This window comes from Crinia signifera, chromosome 12 (genome assembly GCF_055691185.1).
Source record: "Crinia signifera chromosome 12, ASM5569118v1, whole genome shotgun sequence".
Lineage (NCBI taxonomy): Eukaryota > Metazoa > Chordata > Amphibia > Anura > Myobatrachidae > Crinia > Crinia signifera.
Window position 1 is genome coordinate 37721772 of NC_139228.1, and position 26703 is coordinate 37748474.

Below are 26703 nucleotides of genomic sequence, written 5' to 3' on the forward strand. Positions count from 1 at the left end.
TGACGGATCGCCAATTGGCGCATCGAGTTGGTGGTGCCAAAGGGTCAGGGGATTCAGTCCCCAGATGTATTGGCTCCTTCAGTGGCGTATGTTCGTCCCAGTTGCCCGGAGGCAAATCCAGATTCCCTGATCTAGTGGGAATCACAAAATCGATACCTTTTTTTATATGCTTACTGTCCCCATTCTGCCGACGGATCGCCGATCAGCGCATTTGGTTGGTGGTGCGGAAGGGTCAGGGGATTCAGCCTGCAGATGTACAGTATGGTCTCTTTCAGCGGCATAAGTTCATCCCAGTTGCCCAGAGGCAAGATAAATAATGGTCCCCCCACCCCCCCCCCCCCACACACACACACAGCGCCTTATATAAATATATGTATGCATGTGTGTGTGCATGTATGTGTGTTGTGTATGTTAGTGGTGACCTCTATGGTCCTGCTAGGAGTGGGAGTCAGCCACAGAAGCGACATTGGTGGCTTTCAATTAACTGATTCAAACTTGCAGGGGAGGAAAGGTGCCCCGTTGGGAGCTGGAGCCTGACGGCAGATGACTCCATTGCCTCCCAGAGTTACACCTCTAGGCTCCTTGATACAAATGTAAGATTCCGTTCACCTAATGTAGGGGCACTGATGTGCAAGTGTTGTCCATTCTTTTATATGCCGCCAGCAGCAACTGTCATTATTATTCCTGTTACCTGCACCAGCCTCACTCTACAGGAGGTGCAAAAGAGCATCAGAAACAGGCTTCCCTTCCTGTTAATTAATATTGTTGTGTATATATTCCCTTCCTGTATGCACAACTCTTTGGATACATTTAATTTATGAGCCATCAGAAATGATTTGATTTGGGTGCACCTTGTCAATAATAGCTTTTAGTTAAATGATTTAAATCCCCCTTTATTTAAAATACACAAAGCTCAGCATGCCATCCTGGGAACTTAAACACCCAACCTCATGCACCACAGTCAGACACCTAACAAAGATAAATCTAACAAGATAGATCGATAAATAGATAGATAGTACTGAGCAAGTCATAGCACTTGGTCTTGGCTGTGTGACTGCCCCGCCTCCTTTGGCTCCTCCAATTTCTTCTTGGCTGCAGAGCTGCCAGGAGCATGACATTCTGACATCATGCTCCCTGGTGAGAAGTGGAGTTGCTGGTTTTGAACTTGCTAACATTTCAGTGGCCCCTGCCTTTAGACACCAGCTCTAAAGTGAACACTGAACAGTGGAGTCTGTGGCTAAAACACCCTTGCTCTGTCTGTGCCAGTAGCTGTGCAGCAGAGTGAGTCACAGGCGGCCAGCATTCCCCATCAGAAATGATCATGGGCCATGAGTGTCCAGAGTGCTTGACCTGACCTCCGAATGACAAGAAATGGGGGCATGTTGTGCAGACATGCTTCCTTGATGTATCTTGTGACAATATTTAAGCCTCATTTCCCTCCGCCTCCTAATTACCCCCCATGCCCACCACAATTGGTGAACCGGTCGCTGCGTGCGTGTGTGTGTGGGGGGGGGGGGGGGGGTCATGGTCTCTGCAGATTCCAATGGGTCTGGCCATCAATATGGAATCTACTGAAAATGTCCCTCTAAAAATATCTGCCGCCCTGGAGGAGACAGATTCTGGGTAGCAATATATATTGGCCCTGGAAAATATATATATATATATTGCCCCTGGCAATGAGCATGTAACCCCTGCATATGAGCATGTAACCCTTGGTATGAAACATTTTGGTAAAAAATTGTAGTAAATGTATGGGGGAGTGGGGGGGGGGAGACATTTTTGGGGCAGGGGACCCGAAATTTCTAGTTCCGCCACTGTGTGCAGTACTGTATGTGCTATCTTGGAGGATCAATAGTCCCTTTCTCTCCCTTTCTCTCCCCACGTTCCTGTAATATACACAGCTATCTGCACAGATTCTGGGTTCTCTAGGCAGCTGGTCCTACTCATAAGGCAGCAACTAGAACGATACGTATGACAATGCAAATCAGTGCAATTAACAGAGTGGCAAAAACATGACCTTATGTAATAAAACAAACTGTGCGTAATTGGTAATTTACTAATTAAATATTAATTTACAAATAGTAGAATGTTTCCGAAATAATGTGGGTAAAATGAGACATGCCCAAGAAACAGAAGAGCATTGTATGACCACGCCATGAGAGAACCGTGGCTACCGTAAGACAGAGTGTTATGTGGCTAAATTCTCTTGTTACAAAATATGTTAAGTGGGGGCTGCCGCTTTAAAGAGCTGGGATGTAACAGAAGAGACTGGCCGGCTGCCCAAGCTGTCACATTGGCTTGTAGGACAAATGAGAAACTAATTCTCCCCATGAATGTTCAGTCTGTTAACTCAGCAGTTCTGCATGCTGCTGACACGCAAGGTAGCGTTACGGTCTGCACCGAGTCATAAAATTAACACTGAGGCTAGAACCCTTTTGCTTTATTAATTGCTGCTGTGTGCGTGACATAGTGACAGCTACAGTATATGGGAGAACTCTCAGGGTCCGACCGTCAGCGTCAGAGCTTTTAGTATTACTTTTCTTAATTTAGTTTATGCCAACATACAGTATTTAGGAGCTGTGCTCATTGTGATCATGCCCTTACCCAGGTTACAGTATTGATGACAGACAATATCTAGGTCGACAGACACTAGGTCGACCACTAATGGTCGACACCTAAGAATGATCGACATACACTAGTTCAACATTGACAGAAGGTCAATACAAGCGTTAAGGCAACATGGACGTGGTCATTAAGAATGGCATTTTCAGAGTTTTGGACGTTTTTTAAACTTTGTTGCATCTCACCCTATGTACCATATTAATAACAGGAATGCACTGTAGAAAACACACCATACTGTAGTCCTGTGCAGTATAATGTAACATATGTACATACCTGCCAACTATGTAACTGTACTAATCAGGACTCATTCACACTGCTCTGTTATGCAACCCCTCCCCCCAAAAAGGAGACATGGCCTCTGTAAAAGGGAGCGTGGCTTCACTGGATGACACACCCATAAGCCACACCTCACATCCTTATCACTCTACGAGCTGCTGGCCATACCCCCAGTCCATTTGTCACATGCGTCTATTCAACACTGCTTTGCTAAGGGGTTGGGAGACAACTGCAATACCCCCCCCCCCCCCCCCCAACTGTGGGAGCTATGTATGTATAATTCAAGTACACAGTGCTTATTTCCAGACCCCCGTGTGCACCTTTCCAAGGAGTCTGCTGCCGCAGGGTGCTGTCCAATCTTCTGTCCTATCCAACTCTGTCTTCAGTGATGCATTACTGGGAGGAGGTCCCGGGAGGTCCCGACAGTCTCAGCATGGCCAAACCTAACAGTAATGCATCAGTGAAGACTCAGAATGGAATATATTATACTAGAACAATTCTATTTACTGAGGTGTAGCAGGAAGCTGCAGCGACTTGATGTATTAACATCTCGGATTCCGAAGCAGGGCAGTGAGACCGGTGCCAGGCCCCGAACAGTTTATCAGCCTAGTGCTGTATCGTTCCTCGAACCAGCTCACTGGACATGTGCAAGATCTTGTGAGTCTCACCAGATCTCCTGTGCAGCCTGGAGCTGGCACCCACCACAGCCTTGAAAAGCATCATCACTGCTGTGGAGACAAGGCAATGACACCTAAAGCTGTCCAAATCAAAGACACCAAACACTGGGTAAGTGCACTGAGCAGGTTTGTATAGCGGATGGCTGATAGGTGATTCCCTACCATCAGGGCCGTCTTAACATTAGGAAGGGCCCCTGGGCAACCTAGTTCACTGGACCCCCCCCCCCCCCAAATTAGTTTGCCCAGGAGCCCACAGTCACCTCCCCAACCCTCACCTCTCTGGCTCCGTGCGGCAGCCAGTCAGCTTCCGGCGGCCGGGGATCCGATTATCTTCGCTGGGGGATCCGGGCAGCGGGATCAGGGCAGCGGCGGTAGCTAGGAGCCTGCCCTGAAGTGGCAAAGCGCTATTAACTGGCGGGGCGGGAAGCGCTGTTGCATTTGAAAAGACTGGCCAGACGCTGATTGGCTGAATTCAGCCAATCAGCGTTCGGCCAGTCTTTTCAAATGCAGCAGCGGTTCCCGCCCCACCGGCAAATAGCGCTAATGGGAAAGATGGTGGCCGGGTGGCGGGGATCCGACCATCCTCGCTGGGGAAGGGGATCAGGGCGGCGGTGGCGGTAGCTAGGAGCCCGAAGCGGCGAAGCACTATTTGTCGGCGAGGGCGGGAAGCGCTGTTGAATTTGAAAAGACTGGCCGGATGCTGATTGGCTGAATTCAGCCAATCAGCATTCAGCCAGTCATTTTAAATGCAGCAGCGCTTCTCGCCCCCCCTGCCGGCAAATAGCGCTTCGCCGCTTCGGGCTCCTAGCTACCGCCACCGATGCCCTGATCCCCCTGCCGGATCACCCAGTGAGGGTGATCAGAACCCCGGCACACGGACCCCCGAAATTAAATTCACTGCTAGCTAGGAGGTGAAGCGCTATTTGCCGGCGGGGTGGGAAGCGCTGTTGCCTTTTCAAAGACTGGCCGGATGCTGATTTTCTGAATTCAGCCAATCAGCGTCCGGCAAGTCTATTCAAATGCAACAGCGCTTCCCGCCCCGCCGGCAAATAGAGCTTCGCCGAATCAGGCTTCTAGCTACCGCCACCGCCCTGATCCCCCTGCCCGGATCCCCCAGCGAGGGTGAGCGGATTCCCGGACCCCGGCCACCATCTTTCCCATTGGGCTGGGCCGGGGGCCCCTAGGTCCTAGGGCCCCCGGGCAACTGCCCATCGTGCCCAATGGGAAAGACGGCACTGCCTACCATCAGTGCTGGAGGGGAGTGGTAACACCTGAGAGTAGTGTTACGTCATCTCATCCATAGCCTGAGACTATGCTGGCCACACATCAAACCAACTTTCCTCCAACCGTCCAACTAGTTGCTTGGATGGAATAAAAATATGTTACTGGATGGGAGCAAAGGACAATCAGAAATGTGCTCACAAACCCAGGAAAATGGACAAAAACATTCAGTCAAATTGTTTAAATCAAACAGTTTCAACTACAGTAACACATCTGAGGGGCAGTTTTTGTCCTTTTTCATATTTTGGGAGCAAATTTCTGAAGTAAATATTAAATTTTCTCTCTTCCAGTACCATATTTTTATTCCATTCAAGCAACTAGTTGGATGGTTGAAGGAAAGTTGGTCTGATGTGTGGCCAGCAGCCTGGCTGGGCTCTCAATGGGAAAGCCAGCAATCAGGGCCCTTCCGAGTGTTTAGAAACAGGCCAGTCATGTCCATGGCTGCTGGAACTGACAGAAGCCTTTTCCCAGAGGTTTAGCTGGAAAATAGGCTCTTAATTGCCCTATAATTTATTTACTAAAAATAATGCACACACTAGATAAATGAATTAACGATATAATACCACTTGATGAAGTACTCTTCTGTCCTACATACTATGCCAACTTGGCAGCATCTATTCCTTATGTTATCTTCCCATCGGGTCTGTCAGAGAGACACATTACGGTTGCACGTACATAGTAATTAGTAGGGATGTGCACCGGCCACTTTTCGTGTTTTGGGTTCTGATTACCTTGAGGTTTTGGACTCTAATGGGTTTTGCCAAAACACCCCCTACACGTTTTGTGTTTGGATTTTTGTGGTTTTGGGTTCTGATTTTTTTTAAAGTATTAATAATATAGCAGCCTAGTAGGTAGAGAAACTAAACTACTAGGTAGGCAGGCAGTAGCACTGCCAGTGGCCACCACAAAAGGTGGTTACACAGCACCAGTAGCAGACTATTATGCACCAGCAGAATTTATAATAATACATTTTATTATTAGGTACTGCTTGGCAGTGCATCTGCAGCATGGAATTATTTTTTACAGTCACATGCATCACAGGTATTATTTTTTAATTAAATTATATATAGCAGCCTAGTATGTACACTAGGTAGGCAGTAGCACTGCCAGTGGCAACAGTGGACTGAGTAAATAATACTGGCAGATTCAGTGCAGGCAGCACCAGTGGACTATATATATATATATATATATATATATATATATATATATATATATATATATATAATTATTAATACAATATATATTACAGCACAGCACCAGAGGTAGGTCCCAGCACAGCGGAGACAGTAGTACTACAAGTACACAGTTATTCTGTCCTCCTTGCTAGGGAGATCCCACCCTAAGCAGAGAGGAGAACAGAGTACACAGCAGCACTGAGGGAGACAGCCCCAGCGAATAAAATAATTACAGCAAAGCACACCAGAGGTAGACCGCACAGAGGAGACAGTAGTACTACAAGTACACAGTTAGACTGTCCCATACCTCCCAACATAACCCTCTCCAGGAGGGACAGAATGCTCTATCCCTGGACTTCTGCCTTAATTTAAGAGAGGAGAACGGAGTACACAGCAGCACTGAGAGACAGCCCCAGCGAATAAAATATTGCGTTCAAGGTCAAGCTCAAGTTTATGCCCCAGCAGCAGCGCCAACACACCCTCTCCCAACCCACTACTAGACTGGAGTAAAGATGGCGGGCGTGGCAGCCGCTATTTAAAGCCTTGCGAAATCCGGCGCCGGGCGATGATGTTCTGCCCACGCGGACGGACCCGAGTCAGGTGGGAATCTCCGAGCGCTGCTAGGAACCGGGCTCGGAATGATGACGTCCGTGGGGGCTCGGATCTCTGGAATCCGAGTCTGCACATCTCTAGTAATTAGTCGTTAATATATTATAGACACAGAAATCTGGTATAGCGCTGTGTGTGTGTGTGTGTGTGTGTGTGTGTGTGTATATGTGTAAATCCGGTATAGCGCTGTGTGTGTGTGTGTAGTCTCTGAGGCTTATTACGTCTGGACAAGCTGCTACTGGGACAAGCAATTGTAAACAACTTCTGACTTACAAAATAAAAGTTTGCTTGGCTGCCAGATCAGGTGCAAACAAGTACGTCAATCCTGACATTTGGTTTGGACAGACAGAAAGCATTTTAAAAACAAGCTTTCAACAGAAGTGTTTTCTTCCTGTGACTGACCACGATCACAGGCAAAACGTATAGTTGCTAGGTCGTATTATTAATCACCTTGAGTGACTCAGCAAGAGCAAATGACAGATTTGGCAAGCCTACTAGAGTTCTGCAATCTTTCTGGCCCTTCTTATGTTGAAAGTCCTGTGACTGGTGCATTCATTTCATGATACTGGATAATACAGATTGCTCCAACTGCAGGTCAGGGCAGAGAAGGGCGGGTCACAGTGGTGGGCATGTGGTAGATTTATGGGATCCCCTGACCAGTCCCGACAGTGTGTGCAAATAAAGACAACCCTGAAACAGAAGCAGCTGCTACAGGCATCAGCAGAATGACTAGGCACATCGTCTGTCTGTCACCAAGCTCAGGATATACTTTGAGCTGTGACAGTTTTTACTTCCACTTTGAGCTGTGACCGTTTTTAGCCCGCAAACTCTCAACCCCACCCCCAGTCCCCATCTGCTCCTACCTCCAATCTGTCTTCACAGCTCCCTCTCTCCATATCCGGCAAGTTTGAAACGGATCCGCGTCCCTGCAAAAATTGCTTTTCCTTTCTGTTATCTTTTAGCGCACAAAGGAGAAATTCAGGCCCTTATTCTCGTTCACTCGTAAAGGCAAATTCCTTCTAAAATGGACAAAACCATGGCCCTTATTCTGATTTAGTCGGATGGGTCTGAGTGCGGACGGCCGGCCGATGGTTGGTGTTTGTGCAGAGGCGTATCTGCGCACGTGCGAACACCTCACACGTACGAACACAGCATGAGGTCCGAGCAGGGGGTGGAGAGGGGCGTGAAGGGCTGTTTGGGCTCATTACCATATGCGTACGCCCCGCGTTTCATGGGCGCTCCCATGAAAATGCTAGGCACATGTATGGTAATGCGGCCGTGACGCACGTGTGGGGGGCAGACAGCTGACATACAGTAGCCGGATGTCAGCTGCCCGCCCATATCCCTGCTTTCACACGGAACAATGTCCGAGTGGTCTGGGGCACTCGGTGCTGCCTGACCACTCGGCCCATCATTCAATGGTTGGCGACCATGGGAGGATGGGGGAGGTTCCCACAGATGGAGGAGGTGTTCACATGAAACACGGTCCGTTCGGTCCGTTCGGTCGGCATCTTACCGCATACGGACGTTGTGAGCGATCCATACGGTAGGCGGGGCTAAGAACACTCGGTACCTGTCCGAAATACGCATCCGTCTGATTCAACTAGAATAAGGGCCCATGTGCACTGCAGGTGGTGCAGATAACACTTGTGCAGAGAGAATTAGATTTGGGTGGGGTTTTACTTCAAAGTGAGATCTATATTGCAGTGTAAAAATAAAGCAGTCAGTATTTTCCCTGCACTGAAACAAAATAACCAGTAGCGGTTTTTACCTATGGGCTGCAGGGCTGCAGCCCCCCCAGGTAAAATCCGCCACTGTAGTGAAGCCAGATGCAGTCTGTGACACTGCACTGGCTTCACTGTGACTGGCAGTGACTTCCAATTGGAAGTCCGACCTGCCAGTCACAAAGGCAGTCCCATTGGTAGGTGTTCCCTCCCTCCGGGACGCCTTTGTGCGGGCTGCCATGCAAAAATGGTGATTGCTGGTCCCGGTGCCTGTCATTTGTATTGTACAGGCGCCGGGACCAAGATTGCTTCTATGGGCTGTTGACCCACCTTCACCTGCTGAACCCAACAGCAACCCATTTCAGAACAAATCCTAATATCCATTCCCTAGTTCATGCATTACCCAATGTACTAAAATGTGAATTAAACATCACAAAACACATCTCAGTATCTCTTTTTTTCCGTTCTATCAGCCCACATACTATTATTTCCTTCTTTTTTCTAAAGCAATCAAAGCACACAGACAGCGCTTAAGCCCAGCCAACTATATTGTATTTAAAGATGTTACCCTGTATATTTTGCTATAATAAAATAGATCTAATAGAGCATGGATCGGATTTTATAATTCACTGGAATGTTCCCTTACTCCTCCCCGGACTTCTCATCCCTTACAATGGGAACTTGTCAGCCACTATACGCACCAGATGGAACACTGCAATGAATAGGCCAGAATACTAGTTACCCCATCATTTCACACTGTGATCCCTTCCGCACCATTGTGTCAATTAAAACCAGAAAACTGATTGCCATTTGTCAGCTATCACTATCACTCCTCCAGGGCTAGTCTTACTCTCTCATATTGGGATATATATATATATATATATATATATATATGATATGAAAGGCAAGATACAGTATCAGTTCAGATGTCACAGTCGTCGCTTATGGCAGAGCACCCAGCAGACACAACAAAGAAGATGCCAATTCCCAAATATAGCCGCTAGCCAGAGCGGACACACAAGCTGCCCGCTTGTGCAACGTCTCATGTAAACATTCACTCCAGTCTTATCTATCAACAAGACAATCACCAGTGACGCTTCTACACAACTGGCACTGGGATCTATGCATGTACAAGAGCCTGAAATAGGAGACAGGAGGGCATGGGTGTCAGGGAACTGTTACTATTGGGCAAATGGATTCAGTATCGAGTCATTTTAACTTCTTATCACTAGTTATTGTGGCAATAAGAAATTAACTCTACTTCTGGTTTCAGGACCTTAGTGCATGTGCAGTCATCAGACTGCGAGCACCCACTGCCAGGGAGGGATCCAGTGGATCCCTGTGATGTAAACTTCTCTGATCTGTTTCCAAAAGGCTACAATGGCTAACTGGCTAACCCAAATGAAGATGCGTTAGTATTCTGTAGCTTAGGAAATGTGCCATTTTAGCAGCACCCACAGAACCATCTGGGGACTGCTTTTGCAAACAAACTAATATACTGTATTCAGCGCATCCTTAGTATTCCCCCCAAAAGAGGTGTTTTAATTTGAGGGAATAAACCTCATTTTTTGAGACATATAGTATGCCGTCGGAAGAGCATTATACTGCATGAAAATACTCTTACATTAAAATGCATGCCCAATGTATAAGCATCAGAGCATATTATGCAGACAGGCCATTTTAAATGTGCCCGTTCTTCTCTTTTCTTATTTGTACAGAAAGGAACAGCCCCGGTGTAGGAGACAGAAGTGAGGCTGTGTGGAACTCAAGCCCCATACACACTAAGCAATATTTGAAAAGTCATCGGTCATTATGTCCCATCTGAGCGAAATTCGCAGCTTTGCATGTGGTTTAAACACCACCCACATGAACACCACCCCCCTTCACACGCCGAGTCCCCCCACAGGTGCGCAGAGTTCCCCCACACCAATAATTTGATGGTCGCCGACCATCAAATTATTTCTAAGGTGCATGCAAATCTAAGACACTCTCTGGTGTCTTAGATTTGCAGCTACCTTGTATGGGAAGAGAGCGGGCAGCTGACATCCGGTGATGTCCCCGCCCCCGGCACCCGCGCCATCGCTGAATTACCATGGGAACACCCAGCATGCGCAAACTCGCAGGGGAGCGATCAAATCAGAATCTCCCCAATTATATAGGGCCCAATTGTGGTTGACTCTGTAAACTGCGTAGATCGCAGCTTACCGAGTGCCAGAGACCCCGTCCTGCCTAATATCCCCCATAGTCTATTAATCAAATAGAAACTTTTAATTAGAGAGAGTTGAATCAATTCAGCCAGCCCTGAAATTCTATTGGCCTCGCACAGACTTTGCACATAAAGCAGCCAATCTGAAAGGGTCAACAAACACCTGGGGCAATACTCTATGTAATAGCCCCTGAGGTGCGGATTGTTCAGGAATTCCTGCCCGTGTTTTTAAAAGTTTTATCTTTGTAAATGATTAAAAAGACAGACTCACAAATATTCCCAAACAGCCTGCACCTCGCACCTGCAGGCTATTACATATTTCCCCTGCTTCGTATATAGCTCCATCCCCCTTAGATGGTGTTATCTACAGATGTGTCCATGTAAACATAGCCTCCTCTCTGCATTAAACAGCCATTTTAGTTGTGCCATGCCATGACGCGACATGGTAGCACTGGGTATCTTTTTTTCAACTTTTTCCATTAAAATGCATTTTTTTTTTTTTAAGGGAGGGAATAGGAAGCACAAGCAGCTTCTGCCGATTAAAGTTATATTTGGTATGTCTATATTCAGTGTGTGACTGCCTCTGTATCTACATAACAACTGGAATCTATTGTGCAATGTTTTCCTGGAAAACATTGTAACGTAGCATTTCATATGCATAAAGCCACAGTATAAGATGTTATTTAGTAGAAAATATTACAAAAAGACACCCAGCGCGACACGAAAGTTACGAGATATGTATAACACAACTTGTATCGCAGGGAGGATATATCTATGTGGACACATCTATGGCAACGATAAAGTTAAGACTTCTCCCAAATTGTTAAATTGAACTAGGTCACCGTTCCCATAGAGCAGGGGTGGGGAACCTCAGGCCCGGGGGCCGTATGCGGCCCCCGTAACCATTCTGAGTGGCCCACCCACCTGCCCGGTGGCTTTGCCGGTAGTCAAGTACAGGGGAATGCTCGCAAGAGGTGGGTAGTTCTTGCGATATTCCTCTTAATCAACAGCAGCCGGAGACAGTCAGGCCTATTCAGCGGGAGCCGCTGGAGCGTGGGACGGCTGCAGCAGGACAATTTGTAAGAATTTTTTTAACATATGGCCCCGAAGGATTTTTTCCCCATACAAACGGCCCTTGGCACAAAAAAGATTCCCCACCCCTGCCATAGAGTTTATAGGGATGAAGTTATGTAGTGTAGAATAGGTTGCCACCAGAGGTTTGGCCTATCAACACTTCATAAAAAAACGCTAAGTGTACCAATACATAAGCAATACATTGTCATCTAATGGATTTCTTAGCCAATCTAGCATAAACAGACAAAGCTATAGGTGTGCAAATAAGCAATAATAATGCCAGTGTTAATATTGCAAAGACAAATAAAGTTGCTACAAACTCATGTAAAGCAAATGGTGTTTGCTGAGTCATTGTCTTACAAAACTAAATTACATTAGACAAACTATTTCCAGAATGCTTGCAATGCTAAATCATGTGGTAACAAGATGCAGCTGCCATTAGGAGGGCACATAAAGCATAGATAGTAACCACAATGTTCCACCAATAATAATCTGAGATGCACAATTATTGCACCCACCAAACACCCTCATTAGGGGCCAGGGGCATCAAGCTTTAGAAAGTGATAACATGGAGAATGATAGACAGCCAATCAGCTCCTTACTCCATGTTTCAGACTGGGTTTGAAAAATGACAGATAGGGGCTTATTGGCTGGTTGTCTATCACTCTCCATTTAATAACTTTGAAGTTTAGTACATCTGACCCTATGTTATTTATTATTATTAACATTTTCTTATATAGCACATACATATTCCGCAGCGCTTTACAGAGAATATTTGACCATTCACATCAGTCCCTGCTCCAGTTGAGCTTACAATCTATATTCCCTACCACATGTACACACACAGATACAGACATTCTAGAGTTAATTTTGTTGGGAGACAAGAGCCTACAAGTATATTTTTGGATTGTGGAAGGAAACCGGAGTACCCGGGGGAAACCCACTAAGCCCAGGGAGAATATATAAACTCCACACAGTTAGGGACATGGTGGGAATCGAACCCATGACCTCAGTGCTGTGAGGCAGTAATGCTAACCATTACACCATCCGTACTGTCATCTATGTTGTTATTTTACACAGACATACAACCAGTGATGCATTCTAGAAAATGCCATAGCTGCTACTGTGTAATCACTCACAAGCAACAAAGGGGTTCTGAACCATATGGTTGACAAGCATTATGCTGATACAGTAGGTACAAAATGTCAACAGTTTCCAATGGTTGACAAGACAATAGTCAACACACATATGATCAAAACAAGTTGTTTTTTTATTATTGGGTACTTGTTTAGTTTCATGTTTGCACTTCCCAGCGGATCGAATCGTATGCAAATAGCATGCTAATCGTATGCAAATCACATGCAATATTGCATGCGATTTGCATACAATTTGCATACTATTCGATCTGCGATGCGATTTAGCATACCCCCACTATCCACGTCAGCCCGAAGCGTGGCAAGCTCAGCGGTACGCGTCCTCCCGACCTGTTCATTCCCCCACTATCCACGTCGGCGTGGAGTTGATTTTATAAAGTGTCGCGAGTGCAGCGAGCCACCGAGCCCGAAGCGTGGCGAGCGTAGCATGCCCCCCGAGGGGACGCGGAAAACGAGCCCGATGCGTGGTGAGCGGACATGGATTACTTGACATGTATTCCACGTCCGCTCGCCACGCTTTGGCCTTGTTTTCCGAGGACCCTCGCTGCGCTCGCCACACTTTATAAAAGAACGAAAAGTGTGTGTTAACTTTTTGTGTGTCGACCCTTTCTATCTGTCGACCTTTTGTGGGGTCTACTTTTCATGATGTCATTTTGACCTTTTGAGTGCATGTCGACCATGTGGAGTTGACTTTTTGACTGTCAACCTACTTCTTACTGCCACATTGCCTAATAGGTTTGAAAATGACAGTTAGAGCTGATTAGCTGGTTGTTTATCACTCATGATAACGCTTTATCAAGCTTGATACATCTGGCCCTTCACCGTACAGTGTGTATACAATGGTCTACTCCACTGGCTGCACCTCATGTTCTAGCTGTGGTATAAAGCATCTGCCCACTGACCTCCTGTGCGTTCAGGATCTTCTCCATGTTATCAATGTCTCTGTAGAACACTTGTTCTTGGTGCACCTGATCCAGCAATCTTCTCTTCTGTTCCCAATGCTGGTAAAGTTTCTTGTTCTCCTCAACAAGAGCCTGGAGCTTCTCACGGATCTAAAAAGAGCAGAACATAAGTATCTTAGCTTTAAATTATTGTCTCCCGACAAGAGTAATCAATATACTGTACCTTCCCTATACACGTCCAGATGTGTAAGAATATTGGTAGTTATTCAGACTGGATGGAGCGGCTGCCGATTATCGATAGACTAGGAATGCGTACCGGTCGCAGTACGCATGGGCAAGGCCGTCCGGCAATGAGAGCCTGCTACTTTTTCTGATTGCTGGCCGTTCGCAAGAAGTAGGGGTCTGGGGTGCTAACCGGCAATACTCTGCATTGTCCACACGGTACCGACTTCAACTAACCAAATACATTTATCAATAAATGGTGGTTATTCTGCACTAATGGTGTTTTTTTTTTAACAGCTTGTGAACATTCCTTACTGTAGTCTTGGTAAAAGTCTCAAAAGGTTTTGCTTTCATCATGTGATCTACTCTACGCTATCGCGACAATCTGTATTATAGTCATGTGGCCTATTTATGGAACACTTTTTGCAGATGATCCAATAGAAATGGCATTACCTGTATATTACGCTTCCCCTTATGTATTAACCACAGCAGATATCAGAGTCTCTTTATTTTCACGTTTTGGAGGCCTACAGAGAGTCTGCATCTTCCACCGCAGATTTCCTGGCCCCAGCAGAGGACTTCTGCCAGTCATACGAGTATGCTTAAGCTGGCCATACATCAGAAAGATCGATCTTAAGATCGATTGCGCTCATGATTGTGTACAATTTCCCTTGAAATCCCCGGCAGTCCTTGGTGGTTTTTGGACACACAATCCATCTTACAATCAGTCATACAATCCATTTGCTGTATGATTGTGTATGCAAGATGTGCACACAATCTGCATACAATCAAACAATCATTCATCCAATCCATCTGATGATTGATTATATGATTTGTGTACACAAGATGTGCACACAATCTGCATACAATCCATCTTACAATCAATTGAGATTGTATGATTGGGTACAATATCTTTCTGATGTATGGCCACCTTTAGGCTTACTCAGATGGCAGCGACCACTATGACCAGTGATCCGATGATGCATCTTCGAGCATAGCACTCGTATACAGTATGTGATGCTGGCAGGAGGAGCCTTTTTACCCAGCTGACCCTTGCTGCATTAGCTTATTGTCTCATTGCTGCTGTGTCCACAGATGCAGCAGCAATGCAAACTGTGCCCATCTCCGAATCACCCCCAAAGCCATAGTAAGAGGTAAAAGTGAGACCTATGCCAGTCTCCATAGCATGGTAGATGTAAGATTACGTATGGGCAGACACGCAGGCTGCACACGTACATGCCCATTGGTGGCCCCCACTAGTGAACCGCCTGTGCCTGACTGATTGGGGAAGCATCCCTTATCTCTGCTGCTCTGGTATACATTATGCTTTGTGCATTGCTTTTCTTTAAGCAATTGCTTTCCCTGTTAAAGATAGATGACTGTATTCAATCTGCTGTTTTCGAGAGGTGCTTCCAGTTCTATATAGTTCAGTATAATTGCAAACGCATGTTTGGAAGCGAAACAAGTGTTTAAAAACCAGAGTATGTGAAATATGCCGGCTATAAACCTGAATCATGTGTTACGGATGCAGCTCTGCACTCTACTGGCCGGCCTGGGCCATAAGGGTGACAGTAGCAAGGCCCAGAGTCAATAGGTCGACCGCTATTCATCGACAGGCCATAGGTTACCACATGAAAAAGGACGACATACCTTAGATCATTGCTGTCAAAAGGTTCACACAAGCAATAGGTCGACATGGAAAATGTCGACATGAGTTTTTCACAGGTTTTGATGTCTATGTCGACATAGGCCAACATGGATACAGTTTGAGGGTAACACTTTGTTCGCCACACTCAGCACACTCTTATAATCTAACTCCATTAGGTCCGCTTGGATAGTAAAGTATTAAAAACCCCATAAAAAAAACACGTCAACCTTTATCATGTCGACCTTTTCCAAGCTGACCAAGCTTGTGCCAACATTTTTGACCATGTCAACCTAAGTCGGCCAATAGTGGTTGACCTTTTGACTGTCCCGCCAACCCCACACCATCGGCCAAATTTTGTCTGAATCAGCCCCATAGTACACACCTGTCCTTGAGGGAGTTTTCCCTCCTGTAGAAGAGATTGTCCAATGGCCACAGTCTTGTTGTAGTTCTCCTGGTGGCCATCTATAGTCTGCCTCAGATCCTGGTGAGCTTTCAGTTTCTCACTGCTTGCTAGGACACCGCGTATGGATTCCTCAGCCTTCATCTCCCGGATCATTTCTGCAGCCCAGGAGAAATAGTCCCGCACCTGCAGACAGAACCAACATTTAACGGTCAGGTGTGCCAACAACGTGGTGGTTTGTGATGGGTAAGGCTAAGCAGCAGCTACCTCGGTTCTCTTACTTCCGATTGGTGCCCCATGAATATGTTGAGAGACAAACTGACCATCACCCATCTATAGCACTGAACTGTTCATCGGTCTCTTCTCCTGGCTAAGCTACTTCAGTGTGACTATATAATAAAGCAGGTCAACCTTTATAGACTATAAAGGACTAAGCTTCCAAAGTGACAAAATGGAGAGTGATAACCAACCAATCAGCTCCTGCCTGACATTTTTCAAACACAGCCTGTGACTTGGCAGGTACAGTAGGAGCTGATTGGCTGGCTGTTAATCACTCGCCATGTTATCACTTTTGAAGCTTAGTGCATCTGTCCCACTGACAGAACACATATAGATATTAACCTCAAGTATCTTAAATTCTGATGGCAGGAAATAATGTATTTCTATTTGTTAATAAGCATGGTGACCAACTTCTTAATACCTATTATTAATATTATTTTGTTTTATAATTTTTTTTTACTATTTTAACCCCTTCAGTGGCAATCCTGAGAATTTTCCGGGCTGTACCTCAGTGCCCAGTCTGGCAAGCCCGGAAAATTCTCAGGATTGCCTCTGTTTACAGCCCGGGCTCCCTCCCCTCTGTGGCCCCTCCTCCTCCCCCCTCCCCTCCGGGTTTTGTATTGAAGTCCCCGGTGCCGGCTTATGACAAGCCGGCTGCCGGGGACAGGGACGTGGTGCAGCGGCGCTGCCCGGACCCAGGGAGGCAGTGATGTTTTTTTTTAAGGGAGCGCTCCCCAAAAAAAACTCGCCCAGTGGGGACCGCTACCAAAGAAAAAACACCACTGAAGGGGTTAAAACATAAACAAAAGTGAAGCTGGGTACCTATTTACAAGGGATGATGGTGCACCACCCTAAATATTGTGGTGATCCATGTTTTATGCTACTGACCCACAGATTAAGAAGCTCTAGTCTAGTCTATGGAGAACTGTTCTAGCTCTGCAGCTAGATTTATTAAAATACATTAGATAGAAGAGAGACAGCTGTCTAATGTGCATATAAGGAGGGCTGGTCACAGACACACAGCTCAGTTCCAGATTATATTTATCTATGATTCACAGCCAGCTAGTGTTCCCCTCCAGTCTACACGTGATTCCCATTTTGAATCCCATCCCAAAAGTAAAAACATACAGACAATACTGAGTGGACATGGGGAAGCTACAACTATCCACTATACTTGTACAGTACAATACAATAAATTGGCCAATAGGGTAATGTGATATGCAGTGGCGGTTTTTACCTATGGGGTGCAGGGCTGCAGCCTCCCCAGGTAAAATCCGCCACTGTGTGAAGCCAGATGCAGGGCCAGATGCACTAAGCTTCAAAAGTGATAAATGGAGAGTGATAAGCAACCAACCAATCAGCTCCTGCCTGTCATTTTTCAAACACAGTCTGTGACATGGGAGGTAGGAGCTGATTGGCTAGCGGTTTATCACTCTCCATTTTATCACTTCTGAAGCTTAGTGCATCTGACCCGCAGTCTTTGAGACTGCTCTGGCTTCACTGTGACTGACAGTGGCTTCTTATTGGAAGTTCGACCTGCCAGTCAGCCAAGGCAGTCCTATTGGGAGGTGTTTCCTCCCTCTAGGATGCCTCTATGGGCTGCTGCGACTGCAGCAGCCAATGAAAAGGAGTTCTGTGCATGTGCAGTACAGGGGACGATGGTGCACATGCGCCAGACCTGGAACTGTGAATATGCTTTTATGGACTGCTGCAGAAGAAGCCCATAGAGGCTGGGGGCCAGCGCAGACGCAGTACCGAAGAAACTTCTGTGCAGGTGCTGGTCACACGACCACGACAGGTGGCAGGACCGGCAGCAGCGGCTGGGCCCGCGGGCACCGTCAGTGGGATCCAGCACCGATGGCAGCGGAGGGGGGCCCAGCATTGCAGCAGCCCCCCTTCTCCACAGAGGTAAGAGCCGCCACTGGTGATATGTATTATTAGGCAATAGCCATGCAGACATATACTGTAGGTTAAGCTGGCACTTACAGCAGCCAGGAAGAGGTAGAGCTGGCAGGACTGTTCCAGATCTGCTCTTCGTTTCTCTACTTTGGCCTTCATCAGTTCCCAGCTCTCCACCACCTCTTGCTGCTTATTTTGCAGACTCGCCCGCTGGGTTCCAGAGCACCTGGGTAGCGCTTCGTCCGCTGCATCAATCACCTCCTGCAGCTGTAAAAGAATGGGACAGGTAACAGATTAAGTTCTACCACCAACACAACTAGAATTATTTAATTGAAGGGTGCCTGCATCCTAAACATGGTGAAATCCAGTGTCGGACTGTGGCACAAAGGGTCTACTGTTAATTAAGGATTGCCATCGACCATCAATTAATTTGAAATCATTAATTGATTATGGTTGATAGTTAGGTAGAATAGTTTTGCCATCGATGGGGGATACATGGAACAATACTCTGCCCCTAACGCCAGTGAAGCCCCGAACCCATGTTTTTATTGGCCCACAGGCCAATCAGTCCAAGAAAATGGATGACCATCGACATGTAAAAACAATGATGGTCATCCATTGCATAGTATGCCACTATCAATGGCCAGTTGCACTATTTCCATCGCCATCAATGACAATGGCCATCCCTACCACTAATATGCAGTGGTAGGGGCTTATTTTAACGGGTGTGGCCAGTCAAAAGAGGGGATGTGGCCAACCGCCAGATTGGTTTGCCTAACCATTAGAGAGTGGATGGGATGAGCCACATGATAAATATATATAGCATGCTAGTGCATGCATCATGATGTATCAGATTAGTAACAGCAATGCAGTATAAGGTAACATATGTATAAAGTATAATTCAAGTACACAGTATGGGACCTGATCCTTAGAGGAGCAGTTGGGAGTCCCCCCTAATCTGACATGCGCACAGCGTCTATTCAGAGAAGCAGTGGCTGAAAACGTAATTTGCATACACCACGCCCTCATTTGCATAAACCTTAATTTTTGGTTTCAACACATCACTCAAATTTAACTCTCTCTGCACATGTTACATCTGCCCCACCTGTAGTGCGCATGGCTTAGCTCATTTTCAGAACAAATTTGTACTGCGATCAGATCTGAATAAGGGCCATTATGTAGACTGGGAGCAAAATGTGTCAGAAAGAGGGCACAGAAATATGCTGCGCTTCATTTCTCAATTTGTTAGACCAGGCATGTCCAACGTTGGCCCTCCAGATGTTGTGAAACTACACATCCCAGCATGCTTTTCCACAGTATTGCTATTAGAGAATGCTAAAACTATTGCAAAGCTTGCTGGGATGTGTAGTTTCAAAACATCTGGAGGGCCAACGTTGGACATGCCTGTGTTAGACCATATTCTCTACTCTTTCATCATAACATATGGAAATGGGGAAGTACAAACATTTCTCAGAAATAGGTCAGTGATAGTGATTGATTTCCTAATGAAACCAAGCTGCTCTGGAATCCAAACAAACCTAGCAGTTATACTGCAATGCAATAATGTATATACAAATATTTGGCTTTGTTTTAATTTCATGGGTACCATGGGGTATAGAGATTTCAATTTAAAATTCCCCCCCCCCCCCCCCCCCACACACACACAAAGCCTGTCTGAAATTAGTGCTGTGGCGATTTCAGAGTCAATCAAAGCATCCCGCCTTGCCAGACTGTGGAGCAGATAAAGGGCCTAATTCAGACCTATTCGCTAGGCTATGTGTAATCGCAGCCTAGAAAACAGGTCAACATTGCCCCAAACGCCCGTTCCTCCCTGGTGCCTGAATACCATTGCTAGCATGCAGCTGAAATAAGATTAAATCAATTGATGGTTGCTAACATCAAATTATTTCTTCAACATTCACTCTGAAAAGTCCATACTTACTTTTCAGATGACCGCAGAGCAGGCACCTCCACACCCGCATTCTCAGGGGAACACTTAGCATTTTTGGGGGGATAAACGTCCAGCCAATCAGCCCCTTACTGACATTTGTACAGATACAGATGGGGCAGGCCTCTTCCTGGCTGGCGAATCGCCAGAACGTCCCCGCCAGCCATCAGACTGAGACGCGCGTGCGTCTCAATCTCCGTCGCGGGGCGATGGGAACCCTGTCCGTCTCCGCCTCAGGGAGATGGACAGGGTTAGGGGGGGGGGTGCGGGCAGGCAGCGGGGACCCCGGGTTACCGCAGACAAGCCGGCGGGGACCCGGGGGAGGAGCTGGAAGCGCCGTCGGAAGGGGACGCGCGCGCCTCTCGTGCGCGCGCGTCCCCTTCTCGCAATCGATATGGCGCTGGCGGGGATGGCGGCTGGCGTCACCATCGCCATCCCCTGCCAAGATGGGACCTGCCCCATCTGTATGTTACACCTCCTCCACTTTCCTGCGCAGCTGCTTTCCCTCCTCAACACCTAATAAAGGGTCACCTCCAGGGCCACTGGAGGGCAGCAGTTTGCCCGTCGCCCCCCGTGCAGGGGGTACCTGCTGCGCCGTCTGGAGAGCGGGCAGGGGGGGTCCATGCCGGCTTCTGACAGGAGCCTGCAGTGGTGTCCTTGCTGCGCGGTAAGGTAGATTTTCCTTAATAAAGGTATCTTTAATGGATCCCCAAAGGCTACGCATCACCTTTGGGGATCCATTAAAGATACCTTTATTAAGGAAGATCTACCTAGCTTGCTGTGAGTGGGGGTACGACACCTCGAATAATAAAAATATACCTTTATATGCGTTCTACCTGGCCTCACCCATGTGAGTTTCGGTACGACAGCTGTTACAATTAACGAAGGTGGAAGGTTAATCTCGAAAAAAGAGCACCTTATTCGGGACTAATATACACTGAGGTGTAATCGTTTGTGACCATTCCAGATTATACAACATTTGTTATATTTTCCTTTTATGTTAACCATATGAACCCATCCGTCTGGAGCAAATCCTGGAACACAGGACGGAGAAACGCAGCCTATGACCTGACAGTTATAGATCTGCTCCTTATGTATTTGTAAGGAAATATGGTCCTGATTCAGGTTGGCTCGCTAGGCAGCCTAACGAGCCCATAAACTCCGCCCTGCCGAACGCCCGCCCCCCTCCGCTGCGAGGCGATGTGTACGCAAATATATCCCCCCCCCCTACCCCGCAATGTTAGCCAACCATTGAATGATTTCTCTCCCCTTCGGTAATGAAAGTCAGTCTATACAGATTTGAATTTCCCTTGCTGTTCACCGAAGACGGGTCGGCGCTGACGTCATGTGACATCAGCTGCCTGCCCCATGGAGGCAGAAATGTGCGCTGAAATTAAATCACCATTTTTAGAGGATATATATCATGGATATATTTATATGTCTTGAAAGTATTTATGGCTGAAGATATAGTCATTATAGTAATGGTCTTTAAGGGTGGTAACTATAATCTGATTCCAAGTCGCTTGTGACCTTCAGGCACCAAAATTAGATTGCAATGTTTATGGGCCATCTACAGCTTGCTCTGCTCCTTAAAAATAGTGTTGGCCCTTTTTGGACATGTACAGTAGTAATGTGACCACGGATATATTCTATTTGACCAAAGAAAACCTTCACGCTGTTATAGAAGAGCAAGACAGCATTGTGACTGGAAGATAGAACTGTTCATATTGAAGGGAGCTGAAATAGGTTGACATACATATATATACATATATATATATGGATTCAGTATTGAATCCCGGCGGTCGGGATCCCGGCGTTCAGAATCCCGACGCCGGAATCCCGACAAGGGGGGGAACATGGATCGCCCCCCCTTGCGGGCTCGCTGCGCTCGCCACGCAGCGGGCCCGGTGCCTCGATACGCTCGGCACACTAATTTATTCTCCCTCCAGTGGTGTCGTGGACACCCACGGAGGGAGAATGTGTCGGCATTTCGGCGGTCGGGATTCCGGCGTCGGGATTCTGAACGCCGGGATCCCGACCGCCGGGATTGTAACTGCATCCCATATATATATATATATATATATATATATATATATATATATATATATATGTCAACCTATCAGCCTGGCACTCTGTGGAAGAAAAGTCAGCTACCCGGGTGCCCTCTCGAACAGGATGTAGGTCTTTGGGGCATACACAGGCAGCGGCACTCCGTGGAATTTTGTAAGGTGCTTTTAATATTCCGACGTTTCGGGGTATGAGAACCCCGTTTTCAAGGTGTAAAAAACACCTAGTCCACTGGCCACGGATGCCGGTGACAGCCCCGGGCCTCAGCCCTGGACGGGTGAAGCTTGTGGGAGGGGACCCCTTTTTGGGGGGGTCCCCACTCCTCTAGGTACCCCGTCCAAGGCTGACCAGCCATGGTGCTCATGTTTCGGCCGGGGGACCTTATATGAAAAGTGTCCCCCGGCTGTGGCATGACACCGTGGGCTTTTGAAGCCCGGTGCTCTCCCCCGTATTTTTGGAACCAGGGCTGGTCCAAGAGTCCGGGGCTGGTTTCAGAAATATGGGGGACCCCTATGCTTTTGTCCCCCGTATTTTTGGAACCATGTCCGGCTCTATGAGCCCAGGGCTGGTTATGCTCAGGATGGGGGACCCCATGCCATTTAAAAAAAAAAAAAACACTTTAACACATTTTTTTTCCACAGGAACATGCACAGATCTCAATGATCTGTGCAGAGTTCTGGCCAATTCGCATATCAGAACCTGGTCTACATGTTTGGCGATTTTTAGTTACATTTTCACGAATTCGCATCTCATTAAATATGCGAATTGTATACTTTTCAATGGGAAAACATCTGGATGCGAGTTCCGGCGCAGTTTTTCCGCATCTCATTAAATATGCGAATTTGGGAAAAAGTGCGATTTCAGTCGTTTTTGCCGCAAAAATCACATTTTCGCATCTTATTAAATGTCACCCTCAACATTCCCATTGTCGTCTGAATGCTTGTGTGGTCGACAACCCTGTCTACCTTCAGGTGCCCATACACGGTACAATATTCCCATGCGTTTTGAACTAGATCACATCGCATCACAAGCGATCAAGTCGCATTCGATTGGCATGCGATTGGCTTGCGATGCGATCAAGACCTAGTTAATAAAGCAGGGTCTGCATAGACTTTATGTGCTGTGCGATTGGATGTCCGCGGGGGCGCGCATCGTACAGCACCCTCGCACCGTGTCGGGGCACCTTAAGCCATGTCGACTTATTTCTGTTGTCGACCTTCAGTGGTCGTCTGAATGCATGTCGACCTAAATTTGTTCGACCTAGTGACCATAACCCAACTGAATAGCAGTCTGCTCTGTGTAGGTGATAGGTTTTAAATATTTAAAATAAGAAAGAAATAGCATGGTACTGTTTTCCATATTAATTGATGAATAAACTAAAAATGACTCATTCAGACACCATTATATTGGTATAAATGACAGCAGAGGTCATTACATGCAACATTTGGGTCTACATGCATGTTTCCTATCACTCCCTGAAAACAGTCGGGTGCCGACCCAAAACAGCGTCTAAGTGTCAATCATCTTGCGAACAGCCAGTGATGGCTATCCGTCATTGGCTTTGTTCGCAGGGAGGACCATACATACCGTGTGCATGCATGGTCTTTCGATAATAGGTCTGAATCAGGCACAAAGTAATAGAGAGGCGCTAGGTCAGGTTTCTATCAACTGAAACGATGGAGAAAAGTATTTTTTACGTTTGTTAAATAGACCCCTATGTATTTTAAGTGCATCCTACTTGTTAATTATTTTTATTATTATTATTATTATTATTTTATAGGAGGTATTCAATATGTGCCAATATTCCAAACAATACTCGGTACACATCCATCATAAGAACACAACAAAGAGTAAACCAGTCGGAAATATTGGCACTAACCTATTGAATGAGGCCGCTTTCGGCTGCATTGAAACCATGAAGACTCAACTTGTTCAATCTGCATGGTCGAAAACGACCTCTAGATTGTTGACTCCACTGCCGTTTTCGACAATCTGTGTCCGTTTTTGACAATCTGCAGGGGTCACGACTGTCAAAACTTTCCGACAGTCAGAAGATTGAATTCCAACTGCCGAATTGGCGAATATATCCAACTATTGGAAATATCTCGACGGTCTGATACAAAACTGAATACATGTAATAAGTGTAAATAGTTCTACTCAAAACCCACCCACTTGGGTCTACAAACCTTGATTTGGTTCCGATAACACATAGAGACAAACTAGTTTGTTATAAGTTAAAAGTAGGTGTCTTGTTACACATTAAGCCGCAATGCTTCTCTATCATTCTTATTTTGCATGTCCAGTGCGACCATCACATAATGGAAGTGCTCTGCTGACATGTCACGAGGCTAATTGTGAATGCTAGAGACAGCTGTACCACATCAGCCATTGGGTGCAGTGAGGGTCGTGTGTAGCAGGCAGCACTGGTATGATCGCCATGTATGTTCTTCAGACATGCACAGTAATGAATCGTTTACCTGCTGCTCATTCCCAGACAACTCATGTTCCAGGGCCTTGTGTTTACGCAGCTGGGACTGGACTCCACTGAGGTCCTTGGCAATGTCATCGGGAATGCTTTTGGATTTTTCCTGCCAGGCAATTAAAGAAAAACAACACTTATAACTAGACATCAGATTACCAGAATATAAAACATTGTATGCGACAGAACTCCTTATAAGCAATATAAGTCACCTGACATTTATTCTGGAACAAAATGAAAACTACACGTCTAATGTCAAATCTGATATGCGGAATATAAATGACGGCTTCTGCAATGTGCTTTCACTTTGAGCTGTGACAGTTTTTACATCCACAAACACTCCAACTCACTCCCAGTCCCTATCTGCTCCTATCTCCTATCTCTGACAGCTACCTCTCTCCATTTACAGCAAGTTTGAAACAGATCAGTGTCCCTGCAAATATCACTTTCAGTGATGACATCTTTTAGCACACAAAGGAATAATCTGGTCTGGTGAGTGGCGGTACTTCACCTCATACATACACGCACGCAAGTATGCAGGTGGGTTTCCAAATATCTACTGTAGAAACCCACCCTGCCCGCCGAGCTATCTGATTGTAAACACAGCCTCTGGCAGCTGCCTCCTGTTAGAGAGACAGGGTGCTGCTGGGCTGTCTGACAGCAGAGGGAGCAAGCTGCAGACGCAGTGTGTAGCTCCCCCCAGTCAGTACTCTATGTGGCAGAGCTGGCCGAGGGTGGCAGGGACTGTTTCCAGCAGCTAAACAGCAACACTTCTCTGATATTTGAGTGGGGGAGGGGGTTGTGTGTGTGTGTGTGTGTGTGTGTGTGTGTGTGTGTGTGTGTGTAAGAGTAAACCACAGTCTGTAGACCATGCTGAGGCCATGAATACACAATAAGTAGGACAGGCCTCAACATAAAAATAGGCCCATCATCATGACAGTACAGTATGAGGACAACCAGCTGACCCCATAAGCATAGCCTGATGCCCAGATGAACGCCACCACCCACCCTCAAACGCCAGATGTGAGAATGCAGGACCTATTCTGTATATGCACAAAACTGGTCTTGCACATGCGTAGTCGCCCCACCAGCAGAGATGTACATAAGCCATCAAGTTTATATACTCTGAATAAGACCCTTTATATCTCTTCACTTTATCACTCTCCATGTTTTGATATATGTCCCACATAGTCATTGACATAGACATTGAGCTGAATGTACAGACAACGGGGACATCGCTAAAAACTCTATAGAAACAAAATGGCTTTCATACTCCCTGCCATAAGCTTTACTGACATTGGAATTAGACATAAATACCTTATGCCATCCATCTATAATTACAGGATAATGTCTAACCTACTATACTTATGCTGGAGTTCTGACTTACTGTAGGTCAATATTTACCTCAATTTGCGAGAGCGCTTCCTTTAGATCCCAGTAACATTTATGGACAGCTTCAGCATCTCGAAGACGTTTCCTTCTATCTTTAGATAGTTGCTGAAGTTCTTCCCATGATGCTCTACAAAATTAGGTCAAATAAAGTAAAATAAGAATAGTTACCATTATATTCAACTTTGGGCATAAGAATGCAAAGGGAAGAAGTGGCCTGTACGCCAGACATGGATTCTCTTTGTACTGCCTCAGCAAACATTGCTGCAGCACACAAAATGGCTGGACAGAGCATTGTGGGAAAAAGCTCCCAACCCTTTGTGCCCAAGACAGGCTGCACTTATTATGGATACGCCCATTTGTCACCGCTCCTCCTTGCTGCACTATGTGAACAATTACATTGATGGCAGGTGATGTTAATTCTCTCACTACTCCACACCTCCGAATATTTAGGCTCCAGTATAAGAAAACAATGTACTATGGATGTGCCCAGTGCTGCCCAAGTTTCTGGGCTGCCCTACGCCTTGCTCTGCAGTGTATGGATGCCGTGTACTGCTCCATTGCAGCAGGGAGAGAGTATGACTTCTTAATCTCCCCCAAGCCCTCCTGTGGACACTACGGCTTGTGGGTAGGTGGAGCAGAGTCCAAAAACTGTTCTGCCAAAATCAGCAC

General features: G+C 46.4%; 1 protein-coding gene across 1 annotated transcript in view; it reads right to left on the minus strand.

Moving 5' to 3' along the window:
• The window catches only part of SPTBN5 (spectrin beta, non-erythrocytic 5), a 197486-nt gene that overhangs the window by 106123 nt on the left and 64660 nt on the right, over positions 1-26703 (minus strand). The window contains 5 exon segments of the mRNA XM_083166063.1: positions 13701-13850; positions 15953-16156; positions 18236-18415; positions 24641-24751; positions 26047-26161. Coding sequence (XP_083022189.1) covers positions 13701-13850; positions 15953-16156; positions 18236-18415; positions 24641-24751; positions 26047-26161 — 760 coding nt within the window.